At 36.3% G+C, this 22,971-nt stretch overlaps 1 protein-coding gene across 7 annotated transcripts in view; it reads right to left on the bottom strand.

Moving 5' to 3' along the window:
• Positions 1-22,971, bottom strand: part of sipa1l3 (signal-induced proliferation-associated 1 like 3) — a 189,158-nt gene that overhangs the window by 49,856 nt on the left and 116,331 nt on the right. For all 7 annotated transcript variants that reach the window (XR_012394069.1, XR_012394071.1, XR_012394070.1 and 4 more), the window contains 5 exons: positions 20,746-20,934; positions 16,986-17,160; positions 10,518-10,621; positions 1,198-1,355; positions 462-1,047 (listed from right to left, as the gene is read on the bottom strand). Coding sequence is in view for 4 of the 7 variants with exons in the window: in XM_005173672.6 (XP_005173729.1) it covers positions 462-1,047; positions 1,198-1,355; positions 10,518-10,621; positions 16,986-17,160; positions 20,746-20,934 (1,212 nt within the window). In the remaining 3 variants the exon portion in view is untranslated. The remainder of the gene's footprint in view (positions 1-461; positions 1,048-1,197; positions 1,356-10,517; positions 10,622-16,985; positions 17,161-20,745; positions 20,935-22,971) is intronic.

Raw genomic sequence — 22,971 nt, 5'->3', positions numbered from 1 at the left:
TATACGCATAAACCGGTTAGAATCTAATACTGAACTGGTATCCAATTGTCCGCGTTGCATCGAAGAAACAATACATTTTGACACGCCTATGAATTAATAATATAATTTTCCATTTTGGATAAAATAACCCTTTAATTTATGGAGTATACTATACATAATAAAAACTTTCATCTTGACAATTACATAAAAAACAATTATTTTTTGATGTAAGGGGTTACATTAATTAATTTCTTTTGATTTCTGCAGTTTTAAAAAGGCACGGGAAACCTCTTTAAACCTATTATAGTTGTATTAATAAAAAAAAAAGTATTTATAATTTATAAATCCTCACATTTTATCTTCATATGAAAGCTTTTGCTTGAATCACAGATGAGCTATGGAGATTACATTTCTTAGAGAGGTCCCCATGAGAAACAATAGCCATTTGAATAGAACTTTAAGGATGTTGTATGATTCAGTACCTTAAGTCTCTGCAGCACCTCTCTGATATCTTGCGCACTGCCCTCAGGTACCCGTAAGGCCACATGGTCTCCTCTGCCGTAGAAAATCTTCAGTGCAAGTCTTTCTGCCGTCCAGCCAATCACGTCAGAGCAGAAACAGTTAAACACCACCTCTTTGGTGGAGCAGTCCGCCAGCACAACATACTCGTTGGAGATGGCTAGAGCACAGGGAAGCTCGGCACCTCCCCCGCTAAAGTCCTGCGCAAGTACGCGCCAAACAAGGGCTCCGGTGGCACCCATTTCTGCTCCTTCTCGAGCTCGAACCCGTTCCTTGCGTTTGGAGGCCAGAGAGATGAGATTGTTCAGTTTGCCAGCAGTGTCTAACGGCGTAGTGGAAACACAGTTTTCCGCCAGGTCCCGCAGGTATCCCTGGCGCGTTCGGGTTGCCATAGTGTGGAACTTCTCTGATTTGTGAGCCGCATTTTCAGCATTAATGATCTTGGCCAGAAGAAAAGAGCGGAAGGCAGCAGGGTCACGAAACATCATGCCATTTGAAGGTAGTGGCGGACCAAACGGAGGGACGTCCTTCATGCGGGTCACTGCCACACTATAGGAAATAAGAAAGAGATGATTAATTACTCCAACCAATCAAAACAGAGCTTTTACTCGCTGAGCTGTGCTTTCATCACATATCTCAGTTATCATCGGCTACGGGCCAAACATGTAAGAAAAGGGTTGCTATGGAAACAAGGCCAACCTGTAGCAGGTGTTGTCAGAGCAAGGGTTGTGCACACGGACAATGACAAACACGTGCTGGAAGTGAGAGCGGATATTCTGTGGGGTGAATGGAAGGGCTCCCGGCTCCTGGAATATTATTGTGACTATATCATTTCCTATGTGCCTCTTCCTCAGGAGCTGTGAGAGAAATGGAAGGGAGAACAAGTGAGACATTCCATGAAGTGAAAACATTTTATTGTTGTTGAGAAAATGCTGCCACAATGCTAATGTGTTGCTTATGTTTGCCAGTATGTTGCTAAGGTGTTCTGAGTGGTTGTAAGTGCATTACTAAGCAGTTTACTAGAGCTTTTTAGGTTAGTGCTAGGTGATTTCTTGTCTCAGGCATTGACGCATTTATGTGCACATTTATGTTTAACAACTATGCTATAGTAAAAATAAAACTCCTAACTGCATAACATTAAGTTCCCTCATGCGTACAGTTAAAAATACAGAAAAGATTGGGATATTTCATGTGATTTCCAACAATAAAACACCATAAAATACAGTCAATTTAGTATGTGTGTTAGGGCTGCACAATACATCGTTTCAGCATCAACATCGCAATGTGATCATTCGCAATAATCACATCACAGAATAAGCACTGATTTAAAACTGATCATTTCGCAAGGATTTTTTGGAGGCCTGTGACTGATTTTAAATCAGTTGAAATTGTGCAATTTATAACTTAAATCGATAACGATTAATTTGATTGAATCATTTATACAACGAAGACTATGCAGTATATTTAATAATTATTTTTTAGGTTTTTTTACCTTTAATTTTGAAAGAATAGTGGAGGTCACAGACAGGAAAGTATTGGGAGCCGAGACCAGGGAATGGTCAGGAAAAGACCATGAGCCTGGAATAGAACTCGGGTCGCAGTGAGCACCATGGTGCTATATGTCAGCACACTTAACCACTAGGCCAGGGGTGGCCAACCGTGTTGCTGGAGAGCCACCTTCCTGCAGATTTCAGTTGGAAACCATATCAATCACACCTGCCTGTAATTATCACGTGGTGTTCAGGTCCTAATTAATTGGTTCAGGTGTGTTTGATATGGGTAGCAACTGAAATCTGCAGGAAGGTGGCTCTCCAGGAACAGGGTTGGCCACCCCTGCACTACGCTATTGATGTCGATGACTATGCAGTATTATTTTACATTTGATTATTTAATTAGACTCCGCAGAAAACAACAACACGTTGTTTATTGTTATTTAATTTGTCTGTTTTATTTATTGAATTCATCTATGGTTGTATATTGTTTGTTACATTTCATGGCGATGCAGGCCTATACCGAATCATTTCCAAATAATTATTCAAGTCATCTAGTGAAATTGTATTTATATGGAAATATATCAATATGTAGATTTTTTTCTAATATCGTGCAGCCCTAATGTGTGTGTATGACATGATGGCCACATTTTAAGGTTTTACTTAGCAAAGTAAAGAAAAAACTGTACAAAAGCACGCACATCTCTCTTAATTGGGTGCTCAGCCAAAACCGCAAAAAGTGCAAATTAAATGTAAATCAAAGGCGGCAACACCAAGGCTCCAAAAATACAAATTTATTAAATTAAAAAGGCTGACACAGAGTGTGTTATGTTTCGAGTCGCCGGCTCTTCATCAGACAAATTTTATATACTTCATCAAGTATTTTTGGAGCCTTGGTGTTGCCGCCTTTGATTTACATTTACTTAGCAAAGTAACATATGATAAACTTATCTATATCATTCATTCATTTTCTTGTCGGCTTAGTCCCTTTATTAATCCGGGGTTGCCACAGCGGAATGAACCGCCAACTTATCCAGCAAGTTTTAACGCAGCGGATGCCCTTCCAGCTGCAACGCACCTCTGGGAAACATCCACACACATTTACACACACACTCATACACTAGGGACAATTTAGCCTACCCAATTCACCTGTGAGGGGTGAATGTGTGGAACCCAGCGACCTTCTTGCTGTGAGGCGACAGCACTACCTACTGCGCCACTGCCTCGCCTTATCTATATCATACAATTATAAAATATATTAAGACTTTCATTAACATTTTACAAGGGCTAATGGACCTTCTAATGGATCTTCACAAGACTGTCATGATGCGTTAAAGGTCATCATAATCTGAAATTCTTTAAAGTTTTGAATATTTAGATTTTTGAAAAACCTATGAACATTTATATGCATTTAAGAATGCATTATTTCACCTTTGCGTCAAATTACAAAAAAAGCAATGACCGCTAATGCAAGGTGATTCTAACGAAGCGTCTACGGGGCTGAAAATAAATCTGACATTATCCTCTCCCCTGGCTGCCGTCATCTGTCTCACGCAATTTTTTTTTCTTCTAAAAGTCTTTATAACACCATCATGGAGTTTTTCTTTTATTTCAGCAAATAGGATTGCAAAAAATTACTTTCTGATTCACTGCGCTCTAAGTTTACCAAACCATGACTCCTTCCGTTATTGAAAAACCTGAAAATGGGGGTCAATAGCAAAAGCCACCTTAATTGATGAAAAATGTGAGACAAATTCAAGATAAGGGTGCAAAAAAAGTCCTTGCACAATTAAACTATACTTGAAATGAACGTGGATCAACAGTGTCTATTAACAGCATTACATCTGGATTTGCAGCATGTTGTAAAAGATATTAATTTATGTAATGTAATGTAATGTAATGTTTATTTTATATTTAATGTATAGTGTCAAAGCCCACATTCTCAACATGTCCAAACTACCAAAGTTACAGTTTAGCATTTTTAATTATCAGTTTTTGTTATTTTAAATTTCGCTGTTCATTCTATTTCAGTTTGGTTTGTTTCATTAAGAGTTTTGTTAGTTATAGTTTGGTTTTTCTATTGTGAAAGAAATTCTGTTTGGCTTTTTATATATTTAGTTTCAGTTTTAGTAATTATCGTTTAGCAGAGTAAACAGATTTCTGCGGAATTATTTTGGGGGTATCACAACTAAAACCTTAATATATGAAATAAAAAATCATATCTTTTTAACTTTTACTTAATGTTTAAATGCAAATCCAATTAAATTCACTTTATTTGGTAAATAAAGCAAATTTGTCATATAATATATCTAGTAAAAGACAGAAAATATTACTGTACAAACTGCATTATACATAAATCAGATAAAAGATTTTCACTATAGTCAATAATATTACTGTAATTAATTAAAAAACTGAATCAATATAGATTTACACACATTTACTCAGATAAAAAAAACAGAATTAATGATGGGCTAAAAATCTGTGGAAACCTGCGAAAAATCTGCAGAAAATCTGCGGAATTCTGCACGCAGATTCCGGATGGGCCTACTTATTACGTGACTACTGTTAATTAAGATATTAACTGTTCATTAGTAGTTATAAAGTATGATCTTAATCTACATCCCTAATCCTACTCAAAACCTAAACCCAACTTATACCTTACTAACTATTATTAATACACAGCTAATAAGTAGATTATTAAGCTAGTAGTTTTAGTTAACAGTTTGTTAATTTCATGACATGACCTTAAAACAGTGTTACCTGTTTTTTTTTCCGTATTAATCAGAGATTTTGTTCTAACCATCTGCAACACCGTCTACTTCCGCAACATCACGACTCATCAACACCACAAAATAAAGCCAATGATCACCTTAGAAGCTTATCATGTTCATTATTCAATGTTAAATCAGCTTTAACACTACTTTACATGACATTAGTACCCATTCTGAAAGCAGCAGTAGATAGTTTACCTCAGATCTGGAAAATAACTAGCAAACATACAGTACAGTTTAAACAAAAATGTTAGAACTGCAAACTAACAACATCGGTCACTCATGTAGTGAATTAGTCCATTTAATTTAACTTGTTATTATAATTATTAATGTTCATAACTAAACGAGCTAATTCACTACACTCAACATGCATTTTTAATACTATTAATGAGGTTTAATATCAGGGTATATGCAGGAATCCTAAAGATAATTTCGATACCTTTGTAAGACTTTTTAAAGACCTTCTCAGATTATTTTAAGACCTCATCGCCACTTCAAGCTCTTATAATTATCAAACTTTAACTTAATAAACAGTTGCAGTTAAATAATTAAATGGAGCAAAACTATGCAACAGAACTCAGATAAGAAAGAAACAAAGCTTGAAAGAATAAATTACCCGATTATTTTCAGCGACAGGCTTCAGCCACTGTTTAAACTCGTCTTTCAGTGAACTATTCTCTCCTTCTGAAGGACTGTGGAATATAAATATTTTGTTGTGTTGCTCCTGATGCGAGCATCTAAACTGCTTGTTGCAGGAACATGTAACATTGGATGTTGCTAAGACATGATCTCTATGCCATTGGGGTGTTAAATACAGCTCAGGTATGTCCTTTATCACAAGTACTATTTTGTTTATTGCACATAATGTACCAAAAAAAAACCAAAAAAAAAACGAAAGAGACTCCAAGAGAGGATGAGTAGGAAGAGAGCAAGAGAGGAAGGATGGAGCATTCAGTTGAAGGATACAAAAAAAAGCAGGAACTGGCAGAAAAATCTTCATAGATGCACAATGACTCCTCTGGTGAGAGACGCAGAGGTGTGAAGAAGCCTGTTAGCGGCACTGATCTGTGAGACAGCCGCTAAAACACAAGCATAGAAATGTACTTATGTTGTAAAAAGCTCAAATCGTACTAAGATTACATATCCTGAAGGAAATTCTGCAGTGAGTAAAGCAGCAATGTAATCTCGGGATTTAGGTTTAGTTCTTTGTAAATGAAATGCCTGAGCTACTTTGTCATGGTCAGAACGATTCATTAGACTGAGCTCTCTGAAGGCACTTGTATTCGCTACAGAAAAGTTCTTTTGCATTCTTTGTTTAGTCTTAAAACATATTTTAAATACTTCAGCAGCGGTGTACGGTTATTGATAAACACAATGCTACCAGCATTGCAGTGTTTAGATGAATATGCAAATATGTGCTGCCAGCTTTCCACTCAATAACAAAAACATGCAAGTAAAATGAAAGCAGTAAGTAAACAGCAGTTAAAGGTGCAGTAGGTGATCTTCCACAACGCTAACAGCTTAGCATAAATCTCTGACTCACAGTCCCTCCTCTGCCGTCTAGAGCCACGCCTCCTAAAACACGAGCACCGCTAAAGAACCCTCTCTCATGTGTTAAAAGCGACTAGTGCTTGTCCTGCGGCGTGCAAGCCAAACTGACATGCTATTTCAGAGTGAATATTTAGAGCTGCATGGTAAACAATATAGGGAGAGACTAGGCGGAATAGCAGTTATTTCTTGTGTTTTGTTGTTAAACTAATTAAAATCTACATCATCGATGCTGTAAAAGGTCCCTTATGAAACTGAAAATACTCTTATCAATCTTTCATTGAAAGATTTTAGTGGCTGAACAACACTTCTGTGAAGATATAACCCATTTGTAACAACAACATCTAACGTTACACTGCAAAAAATGCTTTTCTTGCTTAGATTTTCTGTCTTGTTCCTAGTCTAAATATCTAAAATTTCTTATATCAAGAAGCATTTTCTAGACAAGCAAAACATATCGTCTTGTTTTGAGAAATAATATGCCAATATTAAGTGAGTTTTTCCTTAAATCAAGCTAAATAATCTGCCAATGGGGTAAGCAAAATTATCTTGCGTCAAAAGAAAAAACAAAATTCTTTTGCTTACCCCATTGGCAGATTATTTTGCTTGTTTTAAGGAAAAATTCACTTAATATTGGCATTTTATTTCTCAAAACAAGACAATATGTTTTGCTTGTCTAGAATATTCTTCTTGATTTAGGAATTTTTAAATATTTGGAATTGAAACAAGACAACAAATCTAAGTAAGAAAAGCATTTTTTGCAGTGTACATCAGCTTTGCGTGAAGCTAAAACAGTTTTAAAACAGAACATTACCTGTCTAAGAGAAATCCTTCAGACATTGTCATCCTTTCTCCAACGTGCAAAGGTAACTCCAATATTGATTCAGGTTTTTGAAAAGTTTTGATTCAGCAGGTTTTTACCGATCGCACGCGCGTGCTCTCTCTCGTGAACGTGCGGTGGTCAGCGGAGATGCTTACAAATGGCCAAATTACCCATATCAAACACAGCTGAACCAATTAATTAGGACCTAAACACCACGTGATAATTACAGGCAGGTGTGTTTGATATGGGTTGCAACTGACATCTGCAGGAAGGTGGCTCTCCGGGAACAGGGTTGGCGACCCCTGCTCTATACCTACTCACAGTTCTGTCCAAACTGCTTACAAAAGATGATTTTCATCATAGGTGCCCTTTTAAAATCATTCAATTTCACCAAAATACTGCTTAGTGTTAACAGATTAGTATGAATTAGACTGAATGCTTGAGGAATATCAATACAGTACTGACTTGCAAACAATAAAAAAAAGGCATCTGAAGTCAGTCAGGAGCATCGTTCGTTCTCTGCTGTAATGTTTGTATGGATTTGATTTTGTCTGTTGCAAACTCTGAGCAGATATGTGTGTTCTGTTCAGTGCATGGACTCGTTTGAACCCAAGTAGGAGTGCTGACAGCAGAGATGGCGAGAACCCATGTTTAAAACTGCTGTTAATCTACATTTATAAATAGACTGTGAAATTAAGAGTTTCTCTGTGTGTTGGAGAGACTGGCCTCCAATCTGAGTCAGAGCAAACAGACACTGCCCACCCGCTCACAAGTATGAGGGCATCAATTATATAAGATATTGTACATTTCAACAACACACAAAAGAAAAACCATGGAAACACTGGTCTTTCGTGAACGCTGACACAGACTTCCCATCCCCTGTAATAAGTCCTGAGGGAGGTGGGCAATCCTGTACCCTGAGGTTTTCCTGACATCCTTTTCTACCTCTCCTTAATCACTACAACACACTCCCATGTGAGTCGCTGTTTGTTTAAATGTGTATGTGTGTGTGCTTAAAAAAAAAGATGTAACAGATAAACACTGCCCTCTGCAGTACACTTTAGAGAGAGCAGTCCAGATTAATGTAATCAAAAAATAATGCTGAAAAAAAGGATTCATTTTATTGCGATGAAATACATAGAATATTTTAATAATGTTAATAAATTTAATTTGTAATATCTGTTTTATTAAATCAAGATAAAAAAATAATTATATATGCTAGGTGTTTAATTTCATTATACTGGAAGAGCCCCCAGCCACCCTCTTATGTACGGTGGCTGAAAGATGTTTTGTATTTTGTCAAACTAGAAAGGATTAGATACTCCCACCAAAGACATAACAGAACGCTTGTTAAAACATGGAAGCCCTTTTTTTCTTATGTAGAAACTCTCCAGCTGGATCTAGATTGATCACCCTTGCCAGCTCTTGACAATAATAATATATCAGTTTGTAATTTTTAATTACTTAAATTGTAACATTGAGATTGTTGCATAAATGTAGACATTTGCCTCTTATTTAGTTGTATAATAGGGTTTTATCTTATTTTATTATTTTCTTTTTTTTTCTTTTTTTTTCAAATTACTTTACAAGGGTTGTTTTATAAGTTTATAATGTGTAAAATGTAAATATGTGAAATAAAATGTAAACAATTAAATAAATAAAAACAATTACTATTTTTCTTCAACTATTTTCAACTAATCAAGTAAACAAAAAAAAAGCCTAAACATTTCCTTTTTTCCTTAGCGATTTAATAGTGTTGATTTTGACATGGAATTGATCCTGATTTTGGTAAAAAACATAAAAAACAAAACAAACATAAAAATAAAACAAACAAAAAAAAATCTGAAAAAATTGTAATAACAATAAAATAACACAAGGATAATGCACTGAACTACTGAAACGTATTTAATACTCTATATTAAAGGATTTTTGTTGATAGCAGCTTAAAGATGCCTCTCATATGGAGAATGAAGTTACATGCATTGCTTAAGTGGGAGTTTTTCACAGACTTCTATCAAATCTGATCTTTATTTTGTATTATATATTATTGTATTATATATATTTTGTATTATATATTAGATTCAAGTCAGGTGATTGGGTGGGCCATTCCATTCTATCTGGGATTTTCTTTCTCTGAAAGCATTTGAGAGTTTGAGCTGTGTTTTGAATCATTGCCTTGCTGAAATGTCCACTCTGGATTCATCTTCATCATCCTGCTAATGTAGATGGTTGACTGAAACAGCTAATATTCATTTACAATGACAAAGGGCAGAGGGTTGCTGAGTATCTACTGAGAGATTTCAGCTGCTGTCTGGGCTTTCCTCACCTCCCTTTCTTCATGTGTTCAATACGTTTTTCCTGCATCATTTTATTTTATTACACATAAATTCATTTGTAAACTAATTAGATTTGTTTTCTTTGCATATATGGATTTCTTTGGTTGTTATTTCTTTGGTAAATGTTCTGGTGTGTTTGTGTTTGTGAGTTTTTGAGCATGTTTAGACCCTCAAAAATGCAATTCATTCCGGAATTAAATAATAATAATAATAATAATAATAATAATAATAATAAAGGAACAATTCTGAGGCCTAGGGAGGTGCTCGGTCCCTAAAAATAAACAAAAAACAATATTTGTTGTTATTTTTTAGTGTTAGAACTATTTTAACGTTTTAAATAACATAACACGTTTTATTTTGATATTTTCTAGTTCCTCGTCTCACACATTAGATAAAATGAATAACCCTGGTCTCCCCCAACAACATTTTCCTCAGAAAGATCCCCCTACGCAAGTAAAACACAAACAAATACCAGCTCATTTATTAGTCTGTTTTCAAAAAAGATTTCCCACCTAAAGCTGTTGACGCATATCTATGTGCATGCCGCTTCCCGAGGGCAAAAGATGCCATATTATTGGACTGCAATCAGCATGGAAATCACCAGACAACCACACCCAGTGCAAATAAAAAACAGCAGGAGAACTTGACAATAACCAACTGAAAGAGAAAGAGCTAGAATAATTCCTTCATAACCACACATAACGAAAAATACAGGCTCCCAGTGTGGCTGTCCAGACGTTGCGGTCACTTGTGTTGAATGAAAAAAAAAAAGAGCTTTAGAGCATCCACTGGATTTACTGCTGCCTCTCCATAAACTTCACTACCATTCCAGATGTTTCTTTGGAAACTGGGTCTGCCACATGCAGAACTCGCCACATAACACACTGGCAAATATGAGCAAAGAATATGAATAGCATCTGAACAATGCGTTAGGTATTCTGGGAGACTGTCCAGGTGGGAGAGAAGGGGTGGGATGTTTTAGGATAAGTTGGGTCATGTCTGCGCTATACAGGCTGTTGAATGTGTTAATGCGCATCTGAGCTTTTCTTACCTGTTGAGGATTATTGGGCATGTATGGAAGCATGGTGGACACGTGAAACATGATCTCATAGTCCTGATAGGTGGTGTACAGGGAGTGTGTTCCAGTTGAGTCCGCTATAAAACACACATAGGCATATTATTAGTTGCTGGAGATATTTTTTTTCTACGTTTACCTAACAACGATGTAGCCAGAAATTAAAAAGCTTTTCCCTCACATTTAAAAATAGCTTCACGACATTTAGTAGTTTAAACGATATTTTCAAAATGATCAACGTTCACTGTGAAAAATGCAGTTTTATTTTCTTACTTAGAGTTTTTGTCTGGTTTCTAGTACCAATATCTAGTAAATTTTTTAATTAAAAGTCATTTTCTACACAAGCAAAAATATTGTCCCTTTTTAAGAAACACTAAAGTCTAAATTAAGTGAGTTTTTCCTTAAAACAAGGAAAAGAATCTGCCAATAGGCTCAGTAAAACAATCTTGATTCAATTCAAAGACAATATTATTTTGCTCAAGCCATTGTCAGATTATCTAGCTTGTTATTTTGAAAAGCTAAGTTAATTTTGTCTTATTATTTATGATAATGAGAAAAAATTGTTAATTCTGTCTAGAAAATGCTTTTTGATTTAAGGAATTTTGAGATATTTGGAATAGAAACAAGACAAACACTCTAAGAAAAGCTTGAGTGCTGTAACCTTAGTAAACAGTACTTTCAGGTAAGTGACTACGAGTATTCAGTGGCTCAGCACTGGTGTGTGTGTGTAGAATTTGCAGTGTGTGTAATACGCGCCAACATTTTTCTTTTAATGTGAAGTAAATCAACACATTGCTGATGAAGTGTTAGTAAACTGTACCATGTTTTTGGATGTTCACAAGGACAAAATGGCATTTTCAAAAACTTCCACTTTAAAACCATTTTTCAGATATTTTTAGTTACAAAAACAGTCATTTTTTAAATGAACATGCAAAACAAAGGAAAAGTTTTCAGTTTTTGGCTCCACATCAGCAGTGTAAACAGCCCCTCACAGTGACATGCAAAACCACATAAAAATATTCTTTAAAAGTTCCAATTATTTGCCTAAATTGACAAAATTAAAGCATTTAACAATTTTTTTTAATAAAATCTACACACACATTTACCCACCAATTTATTCAGTACAACTGCTTATTTGAATAAAAATGTCTAATCAGCAAATCACATGGCAGCTCAATGCACTTAGGGGATAGTTCACCCAAACCACTAACCAAGATAACCACTGACTTCCATAGTAGGAAAAACAAATACTATGAAGGTCATAGGTTATGGGTTTCCAATATTCTTCAAAACATATTATTTTGTTTTCCAAAGAGCAAAAAAAAACTGTTTGGAACAATTTAAGAGTGTATAAATGATGACAGAGTTTTCATTTTGTTTGATTACTGATTTTCTACTGGCTGTTTTGAATAAATAAACTTTGCATTTGGCTGCGTTTCTACACCTAAAATTGATCATGATAATAATGCAAGGTAAGCAAACAGCCTATTTTTGACCTTGTTTTAGCAGAATTAATTGAGGGATTTGACAGCAGTCCTAAAATATATAACATATTTCAAACGTACTGTGTATACACAGTATTTTTTTCACTATTTTTATTTGTTGGGTTTTAAGCTTTTAATTTAGTCCATTGGAAAACTTTTATTTTAACGATTAACAAATTAGTCATAGCCCACATCCCTAACAGTAAGACAATAGTACCTCAATCCTTAAATATCCAGAGGATACCAACGAGGTCAGCAGAAAAACATCTCTAAATGAACGAAATCTCAAACCTTGAAGTAGATGAGCTACAGCAGCAGAAGATGAGCACAGCAGTTGTCCTGTCAGCTGAGAACAGCAAACTGAGGCTACAATTCACACAGGCTTGGAGTTGGACAATAAATGATTAGAAAAAGCGACGAGATGATCACAAAGTTTCCCTGTCCTGGACCAGGCCTAAGCAGCTGCTGTGGTAGTCATGGAGAAGCAGCGAGCATAAGACTGATTCCTGTGACGCTCCAGAGACATTCGAGTCTTCGCTGAGGTCCAGCTTCCAGCCTCCGGCGCCTAGACTGCAGCTCTGCACAAGACGTTTGGCCAGAGGAAAAATGGTCGTGCCAAACTGAGCCTGGTTTCTCTCGAGCTTTTTTTTTTTTTTTAATTCTTTACTTTCGCCAATAGGTGAAGTTTTTTTATTTGCCGCAGTCGTCACTGGCTTGCATGGTTTGGGATCTGTAGAGCTGCGCATCGATGGATTTGCTCTTCAGTGTTTGGACTCTCAGTAGTGATTATTAAAGCACACTGAACTGAGTTAAACTGAACTTAAACTCTGAAAACTGAACTACACTGTTTCAATTTCCTATGATCTTCTATGTGAAGCTGCTTTGACACAATCTACATTGTATAAGCGATATACAAATAAAGGTGAATTGAATTGAAAAAGCTGAGTTTCCCTAAGCCTCGACTTCTGCAGCAATATTCAGATGGTAAGTTGAGCATTTGGCAAAACAACATGAAAGTGTGAATAAATCCTGTCCTGTTGCAACACTTCAGGCTGCTTGTGGTATATTGGAGAGGGCGAGGTTTTCTTGGCACACTTAAATGGCATTGCCTGCCTGAGGATTGTTGCTGACCATGCTCATCCCTTTATAACCACAGTGTGCTCATCTTGAGATGGATATTTCCAGCATGATAATACACTATATCACAAATCTCAAATCATATCAAACCTGACAATGACTTCTCATTCAGCTGATCGCAAACCAATCGGGCACATTTTGGATTTGGTGAATAGGAGATTCACATCATAGAATTTTGTCTTCAGCACCTTGTTGAATCAATGCTAAACCGCATTTACGCCTATCAGCAATGACCTCGAAAGAAAGTATTAAATTTATTGTATTACTTTCATTCAAGTTTGGCTCAAATGTTCACTAATACTATTTGAAGAATTAAACCAGAAAGATACAAAGAACATGCTTCTTTACTAGTTGCTAGATGGACACCAATATTAATTTTGTCAGCATACAAAGACAAACCGTTAGCTATTCGGGTTTCAAACCACACTCCCAAAGATAGTAGTGAGTGACTATTGGCATAATTTAACCCTAACATATTACACTCATTTGAAGTGTCTGTACCTTCTTCATGTTTTAGATACTCCTGCTGACCCACTAGAGTTTTTGTATGAGACCGTAATTTAAAAGCATCGCTATAAACGTCCATGCGTGGTGACTCATTTAATGTAACATCTGATATTCTGATTTTCAAATATGCATAATAACATTTACACTGCCTAATATTGGACATATTCTTGTATCTATGGCAGATGATGGGTGCTGCAATGTTACCCTGCACTGCAGTGGATTACAGCAGTTGATTTTCTCCCAAAACACATACTGTCTATTTAAAGGGTCACGAAACACCAAAACACAATTTTTGAGCTGTTGACAGTCGTATGTGTCCCACACTGCTAAAAAAACACTATTAGGACACCTATATTTCACTAAAAAGTGTAAATTGGTTGTTTTTGCGTTATTTTAAGCAAATTCGAACTTCCGGTTTGAAACTAATTTTTGAAGCTGCGTCACGGTCATGACATAATAGCGTTGCATTCCAGCGTGCAGACTGGACGTCTGTGCCAGAGTGTGTCTTATTACGTCTTACAGTGTGAGTAAGGCTTGGTTCAAACCAATCAGCGCGCTCTATTGTGCAACTTCATTAATATTCATTACTGTCACAGTGTTTAGATGGCAGAGATGCCACATTGTGTTGGCAAAACAAGCGTGAAGTGTTGCTTTTATAGTTTGCTGCCGTTAAGTTTAGTTTTCATTTTCTCTCTGTGAGAGCGCAGCTGGCGTCACGTATGGATTAACAGTGTACACGACGCTCGACAACAATAACTTACGTGTCTAAGGAGGATTATTGTTTACCTGAGATCCGGATTCGCTTGTAGTGTTCTCTTAATAAAGACGCGGCTCTAGTTGCTGTGGATTGTCCTGTCTCTACAGATTTGATAAGTGAGCGACCAGTGCTCTTTGTTTATTCAGTTCGTATTTTATTCGTAACGAAAAAACTATTGCACCGAGTGTAAACAAGTTAGCACTACAACCAAACTATAACCTCGTGTAGGATTTTGTGACCGGAATAACACAAGCGGCTTTCTGACGCTACCTGCCGTGTGCATCTAAGTTTCCGGGAAATGCTGAATTTACTATGCGGTATCAAACATTGCATGAAAATACACGCTTAGAGCAGCTTCTCGAATCAAATATCTCGTTTGTCACGAGGGACATGAATGAATTTCCTGAATGAAAGAGCCAAACTGCAGTTAAAGTCCACCATTTAATAATTTGGCAAATAATTAGACTACAGATGTCCATGTAAACACAGTCACATTGTCGGCTGTGTGTGTGTATTTTGACTCAGCGCGCCCAAATAGACACTCCCACACCAAGCCTCTTTTCTTCCTCCGACACTCCCCCCTAAACAAAGCTGGACACGCCCACTTTTCTGACTTTTTCCAAAGTAGAGGTGTGAAAACACCCTGCTGAAACGAGGGGGTTTCATGGCCCTTTAACTGGTGGAAGAATAGAGTTAACGTTAGGTATGTAACGATTCACCTGACTCACGATTCAATTTACGATACTAATCTCACAATTTTTAGGCAAAACAAAAGGTAAAACAAATTTAAGGAAAAAAGCCCCTAATTTTTTTTTAAATGCTGCAAATTTTTTGCTAAATAATATATTTTCTGCCATAAACAAATTGCAAAAAAAAAAGAATAATACAAACCAAAGAAGACTCTTTCATATATACAAACTAAACTGTGACTCTTACATTTTTAAAAAGAAATATCAGCATATTTCTGTTGTCTGGCATACACTGATGTCTTAACACATTTACAATGTCCCCTGCTAAAAAAAAATTCTTTCACCGAGGACTGAGATTGCTGGTGTGGAGAGGTCAGTCTTTCCTAAACCAGAGAGCAGAGATGTGGTCAATAGGCTCTCTGCTCCAGGGGGCTGACTACTGGCATAAAGAGGACAGAGACAGGAGTTGAAGATGATTATGAAGGTGTACTTGTATAATTAATTAGTATAAGTATCAGAAGACATTTTTAAATATTCAATAATAAGCAAATTATTAAAATACGCATTAACTAATTTAAAAAGGAGAGGTTAAAATAATCTAATAGCCTTTTTGCAGTATCTGCACACAGTTTGTTTTGGTTTGTTTGTAGTCATTTTAGTAAAAGGTAAAGCAAGTTTGCGCCCCCTCTGTTCAAAGCATGTATCACGGTTTGTTCAACATTCATGTCTATCGGATAGAATAGTCACATATTTTAAGCGATTTTCAACTGGTTCACATTAAGAATCGTAACATCCCTAGTAAATGTTCTAGTACCCGAAATGCCTTTTGTTTGAAAACATTGACAAGTTGTGATTTTTACCAAGCGCCATAAACTACTTTCTCTGGTTCAGTGTGAGCCACTGTGGAAAAGCAGATTTGAATTTAGCAGCTGATGATGTGATGCACTGAATGTTATAATCACACCGGAGTGATCGTATGCTCCAGAGACCAGCTAAAACTGATCACATTGTTTACTGTATACGAGTCAAAGGGGTTCAACCACATTTTTGGGACATATTTATATCGATTTGCAAGACAAATCTTTCCCTTGGGGATGACTTTATCTGTAAAAATGCTTTTTACAAATACAAAAAGCATTATGTAAGGGTGGTGTTAAATATAACAAGCTATATTAAAACAATTCACCTTATTATTCGCCGAAGAACGGGCGCAGCCATTGAATCGTTTTGGCTTGAGACTTCCCGTCTCCGGTCTCATTCACTTCCATTCATTTTTAGACATTAAAAACTGCTCGTTTCGCTGTTTGATGTTGCAAACTGATTTTTTTTTCTTATTATATTATTCTACTTGGTCTATATATTCATGCAACTATTTGTTTGTAGAGCAAGTAGTTTGACCATTTTTTATTTTATTCCTAATTTATTCTGTTTATTATTCAACAATCGCGAAAACAGGCGCACTATCGCATTTTAGAATAAGGTCAATAAATCTCTATGGAATGTCTGCATGTAGACATCTAAGCAAATGTGTGGAAGGGTGTGTGATGAGCATTCAAAATGATTACATACAGTAAATGTTAACTTAAAAAGAGTATTGTGTAACTGCTTCACCAGAAAAAGGATTGTTTAAGAGGTCCTGAGGAAAATTCTCCACTGATAAAATTATATTGTAAATCCATAGAGCTACTCAGTGTGGTGTCAAATATAACCAGGAGATTGCCAAAATGTATTTCACACTACGCTTTTGACGGTCGCAGTGAGTTAGAACAAGAACTCAGATTAGCATGGAAGAGATTGATTTAAAGCTTGACACTTTATCTTGTTAAGCCTTTTAAGCACAAGTGTAACAGAGACAGAAACTCATGCTCACTTTTGGTGTCTAGCTGGGCAGCATATTTGTTGAAACCCCTCAGACACACAGTTTCTCCCAGCAGCTCGAGGAAGGCGGTGAAGGACGGCGTTGCCTCTTCATTGTTGTACATCTCCTCCTCCGTGCTCTGCCCCGCTCGACACAACAGGATCCCAACTTTGTGTTTCTGACTGAGCTGCAGGACACAATACAACAAAGTCACACACAAAAAATATTTAGACACCTTCATGTCCTCACAAATTGTTTGCTATATTCCTATTATTATATTGTTTCCCTAATAAGAACTGATAAGAACTCAATTCATCTATTGTGATAATGTCAGATAACTTTAACAGAACTGTACAGTATGCATTACATTATAATCAACCAAAAATTGACAACTGCTAGTTTGACTATATTCACACAACTGTAAACTCTCTGTTGGGCTTTATTGAAAGCCTGTAGTCTCTTGACGCTGCCGATCAGGTTTATTTTAACTTGAGCCTCAATATGTTCCCAGATTTCCTGCGGCAGCTTCTTCGGTTCCTGTTGTTTTTTATTATTAAGTGTATGATGAAGTATTATGTATAACATTTACTTTATTTTCTTCACTTTGCCATTCTCATAAATGTGCATGAATTAACTATATACTGTCCTACACAGACTAAAAAAATATTAAATGTCGGCATAATTTAGAGTTTGACTATATGTGCAACTGTAAAATGTCTGTGATAATAATGGCAAAAACTTTATGGTGTTAATATAGCTCTTTTCAGTTTTTGTCTAATCAGTTATGTACATTAGAAAAAATAATGTTTATTGATTAATTACTTATACCTTTGCATAAATTAACTACATACACAACCTGACAAAAGTCTTGTAGCCTATCCAAGTTTTAGGAACAACAAATTATAACTTGACTTCTAGTTGATCATTTGGCATCAGAAGTGGCTTATTAAAAGGCAAAGGCCTCTAGATTACCCTTACTTTACCAAAACAAAATATGCCTTGATTTTTAATTATTTAATAAGGAAAGTAAGGTCTGACTTTGCTTAGACAAAAAGTCACTTAACAGAAATAATGCCCAGTATAGATATAAAGTCATGGTGAAGTGGAAAAATAATTAATAATGTGTATGACTTCAATGAGCTTGGCCGACTGCACCCATGCATCTCTGCGATGACTCAAATAACTTATTAATAAAGTCATCTGGAATGGCAGAGTTTGTCAAGATTTTTTGGATTCAGCTTCAATTCTTGCTCCTTCATCTTACCCCAGACATGCTCAATAATGTTCATGTCTGGTGACTGGGCAGGTCAATTCTGCAGCACATGACCTTTTTTGCTTTCAGGAACTTTGATGTGGAAGTTGAAGTATGATAAGGAGCGCATCCTGCTGAAGAATTTGCCCTCTTCTGTGCTGTGTAATGTAATGGGCAGCACAAATGTCTTGATACCTCAGGCTGTTGATGTTGCCATCTACTCTGCAGATCTCTTGCATACCCCTATACTGAATGTAACCCCAAACCATGATTTTTCCATCACTAAACTTAACTGATTTCTATGAAAATCTTGGGTCCACGCATGTTCCAATATTTCTTCTGCAGTATTTGTAATGATTGGGAGTTCAACAGATGATAAATCGGAAAAATCTACCTTCTGCCACTTTTCCAAAAGATCAACTAGAATTCAAGTTATTATTTGTTGCTCTTACAACTGGGATCGAAAGCAAGACTTCTGTCAGGTAGTGTAGATTCCTGCACAGACTAGTAATAAAGAATATAATGTCAGATTAATTTATGGTTTGACTATATGTTCAACTCTGTAAAATGGCTGCGATAATAATAGTAAAAAAAATCTGCAACTTGGTTAAAACTAAAGTTTTAACCAAAAGTTCCCATAATATATACAGTATGTTGAATAACCAAACAATGACTTTCAAATATTATTTGTAAATTAGTAGACATTAATATGGCTCTTTCGCATCAGTTATGTACATTAGAGTTTTGTTGCATCTAATTTTGTTAAAATAATGTTTAATAAATTACTTTAGATTCATGTGTGCTACCATGATAGTGTTTAGTAGACACTGAGCACCTTCTATGTATTTGTATGTAGGCCTGTCACAATATAATTTTTTGTTGTACAATATATTGCACCAAAATATATTGAGATAAACGATATTATTGTCATAATGTCTGAATGACAATAACACATCACAATGCAAGAACACTCTTTCAAAGAACACAAAATATTTTATTATTAAGAACATTTAGTTAAATTATAGTCATTTTAACAATTTAATAATTAGAATCTGAAAGCATATATCCTAAACAAATAAATAATAATAAATAATAACAACAAAGTGTAAGGTAAAATGAAACGGAGGCTGTGATATCTGCTACCAGATCTATTTTCAGTTGTCAGACAGCCACATGAAAATATACAATAGTAATTTATAGTAAATACTACAGTGTTTTTTTTTTAAATTCCACCAATTCTGGCTCCATAATAGAGCAAGTTTCTATTGACCCCACTGTTAAAATGGCCAACTTCACAGCAGAAGAAAAAGTGTTTACAGCCTGGTAAAAATAACGATTTGGGTTCATATAGCTAATATTATCCTTCATGAAAACTGTGAGGGGGTAAATTTTTTTATAACTCATCCGTTTCATTTATATTAAGTTATATTAGGTCTGCATAATTAAAGGTGTGGCCATTTGAGTGACAGCTAGGTCTCGCTGGTCGCCGTCATGTCCCCTTAGCTGATTCCGGCTGATTAGCCGCTGAACTCGGCATATAGCTCATATTTTTGTTTTGTTTTATGCGGCTTTACACAGTCAGTTGCCTTCTGGAATTATTCCTTACAATTATCAGATGAGTGTAATAAGTAAATTTATAAACTTATAATATATATACCATATCTATAAATGTATTTGTTTTATTTAAGATCATTTATGATTTATATTTTTCTTTAGACCTGTAATGCACTCCAGAATCTAACAGATTGATTAGCTGTAGGCTCTAGAATAGTCATCTAAAACATCATACAATGTTATACCTGGATTAAATAGCCTTGCATTTACTAACACTAACTATATCTTAAGTATTTGGAAGTAATTCGCGTTTTCCTGTAGAAAAGCACCATAAGAACAATGCTTAGTGGCTCAATGTATTACAACAGTGTTTTTAAAAGTCTAAACACTTTATTTTCCCAAAGAAAAGCCTGCCTAAGTAAAATGCTAACAAGTGTATGTAGCTCTGCCTCTATGGAATCCCCTGGTCGGTACGATGACGCGTGAACAAAATGGCGACGCTTGGCCACCCTTACTTGTAGCTTCTTTTGCGTTCTTCAGAAACCTATGGGTGACATCACAGATACTACGTCCATATCTTTTACAGTCTATGGACAGGCCTATTAGTATGCTTTGAGATGAGTGCCTGTTCATCACATGACTTCCTCATCACCACATGCTTTTGATTGTTTTTGTCTGTGTAACAAAACTACACTGTGTAGATGTTAGTACTTCAAAACATTAACACTATAAACTACAGATATATGGTAGTTATCTAGAAAATGTAGAAATTTCTTATAATCTTTACCATATAACTGTAAAACAAAGCAACCACAGATGCTATTTTTGCCCTCAATTTTACATATAATTATTATTATTTTATAGTCTATCATTAAATTTTTGTAAACAATAATAATGGCAGAACTTTTGATAGTTTACTCAATCAATCAGGAAGTGCAATCGTTCCAACCGCCCACTTTAACTCACCCCCTGCTCATCCAGCTTAAGCAGTTGCTCCGTGACCTTTGGTGTGCTGAGAGCCAATCGGAGGCAGGATATGCTCAGCTCTGGCAGCACGTACTCCAGAACCTCCTTTAAAGGCAGACCTCGAACCGTTCCGTGCTTGGCCGTGGACAGAACCGCGTCCTCCAGGATCGCTCCCCGCATCGTGACCATCTGCAGCAGCCACGAGAGACCATGTGGGAAGCAAACACAACACCATCAAACGCCGTCATATGACTGACCACATATCCTCCGAGAGCATGTGACTGAGCATGAGAATGATTATAAATGGCTGCCCAGAAGTGCCCACTGTGTGGCATCCTTTCCCCACTGCTGCATGCAGCGCCACATCCTCTGCTAAACTCACACATGCTGATGCTAAAGCCATTTACTACTGTGAAGCGTGTATAAATAGACGGAAATGCTAAGATATTTAATTGAGTTTGCATTTGAGGCATATTTTTAAGCTTCTGTTTTCTTGTGGCATTAGTCACGCATCTGATGATGACATATGACTGGTCACATGGACAGCCACCAGTTCAATCATTTAATGTCTGATCAGAATAATGGTCATGAACTAGCGTGCACATGTTCGGGGCTGTTTGTTTTGAAATGAGCTGTGAGAATCTTCCCTGAGAGTGAGGGCGCATGAGGGTGAATGAATTGAAGACGCTGCATTGTTCAGTGTGGGTGAGTTTGATGTGTCCAGGCAGCCATGTAATCTGACTAAACCCAGCAGAGCAGCAGTCATACCAGTACAGCTCAGCACTTTTCAAACACGCCATTATTAGGCAAAAAAGACTGCATGACCTTTATCTCCAATTTTGCAGGCATGGCACCACATGCACACACACACAGATTTTCAATTCGCTGTGTAGAACAGTATTTAGGATAGTTGATGGATAGATTCGTAAACATTATATGAATGCTTTTAGAAAAAAATGGCATGGATGCACTCATGGTAAAATCAAAAGCTACAATAGAAATTTTAAGAGAAATAAAAAAAAAACATGTAAAAAAAAAAAAAACTAGCTAACACAAAGTTTTTTTATTTGGTTTAATAATTAATATAGAATCTAACAGTACATTTAATTTAAATGTGACCATGAACCAGGATGCAAATTATAGGGGGGTTTAGGGAGGATAGGGTTGGGTGATGTCAACCAATTTGGCATTGTACGATGTCTAACTGTAATGTGAAACATCACGATGAACAATGACATTGTCGACGTAGGCAACTGAATTAATTATTTATTAATAATTCGTAATTTCATAACAAATTCGTTATTTGTAACCAACTACTTGACCCGCATGGTCTTTGCTTTACTCATAACCAAATCATAAATAAATAAACATAAGTTACACACAAATGACCGCCTGTCAATCACTTTTTCCACAGGACTGAATCGGCAGAGTGATCTGTGTTGTTATGAAGGCGTTGACAAACTTGGTTGGTAAAAAAGGTGCCCAACCAACAGAAACCAACCAACAGTATTCTGAGGTTTTCACTAAAATAACTAAGTACAAGTGTGAAAGCGAAAGATTGAAGCAGTGTACTGATGCTGTGACACGTTATCTGATGGACTCAAAAGACAGAAGAGTCCTTAGATAGAGACAAGATTAATTAAATATTACTAACAACAGCCCTTTAATACTGGTAAATTATTTTCTCTTCTTTGTATTTTAAATAATAATGTTAATAATTAAAATTAATATAAAAAAAATCATATTAATACTATAAATTTACCCTTTTTCAAGAGCTCACACTCAGATATTGCTTGATGATAATAATAGCAAGATTGGCATGCTGACCCAGGAGAGAACCCTGAGAACGGAGATAATTAAGCCCAGGTCAATGAGCATGTAAGAGGGATACGAGATCAGGTAGTTCTCTAGAGCTCCCCCTGGTAAAGGAGGAAAGGAGAAGATGGGGTGGATGAGGGGATTCTTCAAAGAATGAAGATGAGGGAGTAATGTTAAGCCTGGTTTATACTTCTGCGTCAAGTGACCGGCGTAACCCACGCTGCATGCAACGCGCGTAGCTGTGCATTTATACTTCTGCGCGCTGACTTTGTTGGTCTGCATTAACACTTCTGAAACGCTAGTTGGCAGTGAGGTGTTAATGTTCCTCTGTGTCAAGTTTCTTCGCTGGTATTTTGCTTTTCCTGAACACTTCCTGATTGTACAAGTGGTTAAAACTCGCTCATTTTG

The sequence above is a fragment of the Danio rerio genome, chromosome 18, assembly GCF_049306965.1.
Source record: "Danio rerio strain Tuebingen ecotype United States chromosome 18, GRCz12tu, whole genome shotgun sequence".
Classification (NCBI taxonomy): Eukaryota; Metazoa; Chordata; class Actinopteri; order Cypriniformes; family Danionidae; genus Danio; species Danio rerio.
This window is presented reverse-complemented; position numbering and strand designations above follow the sequence as displayed.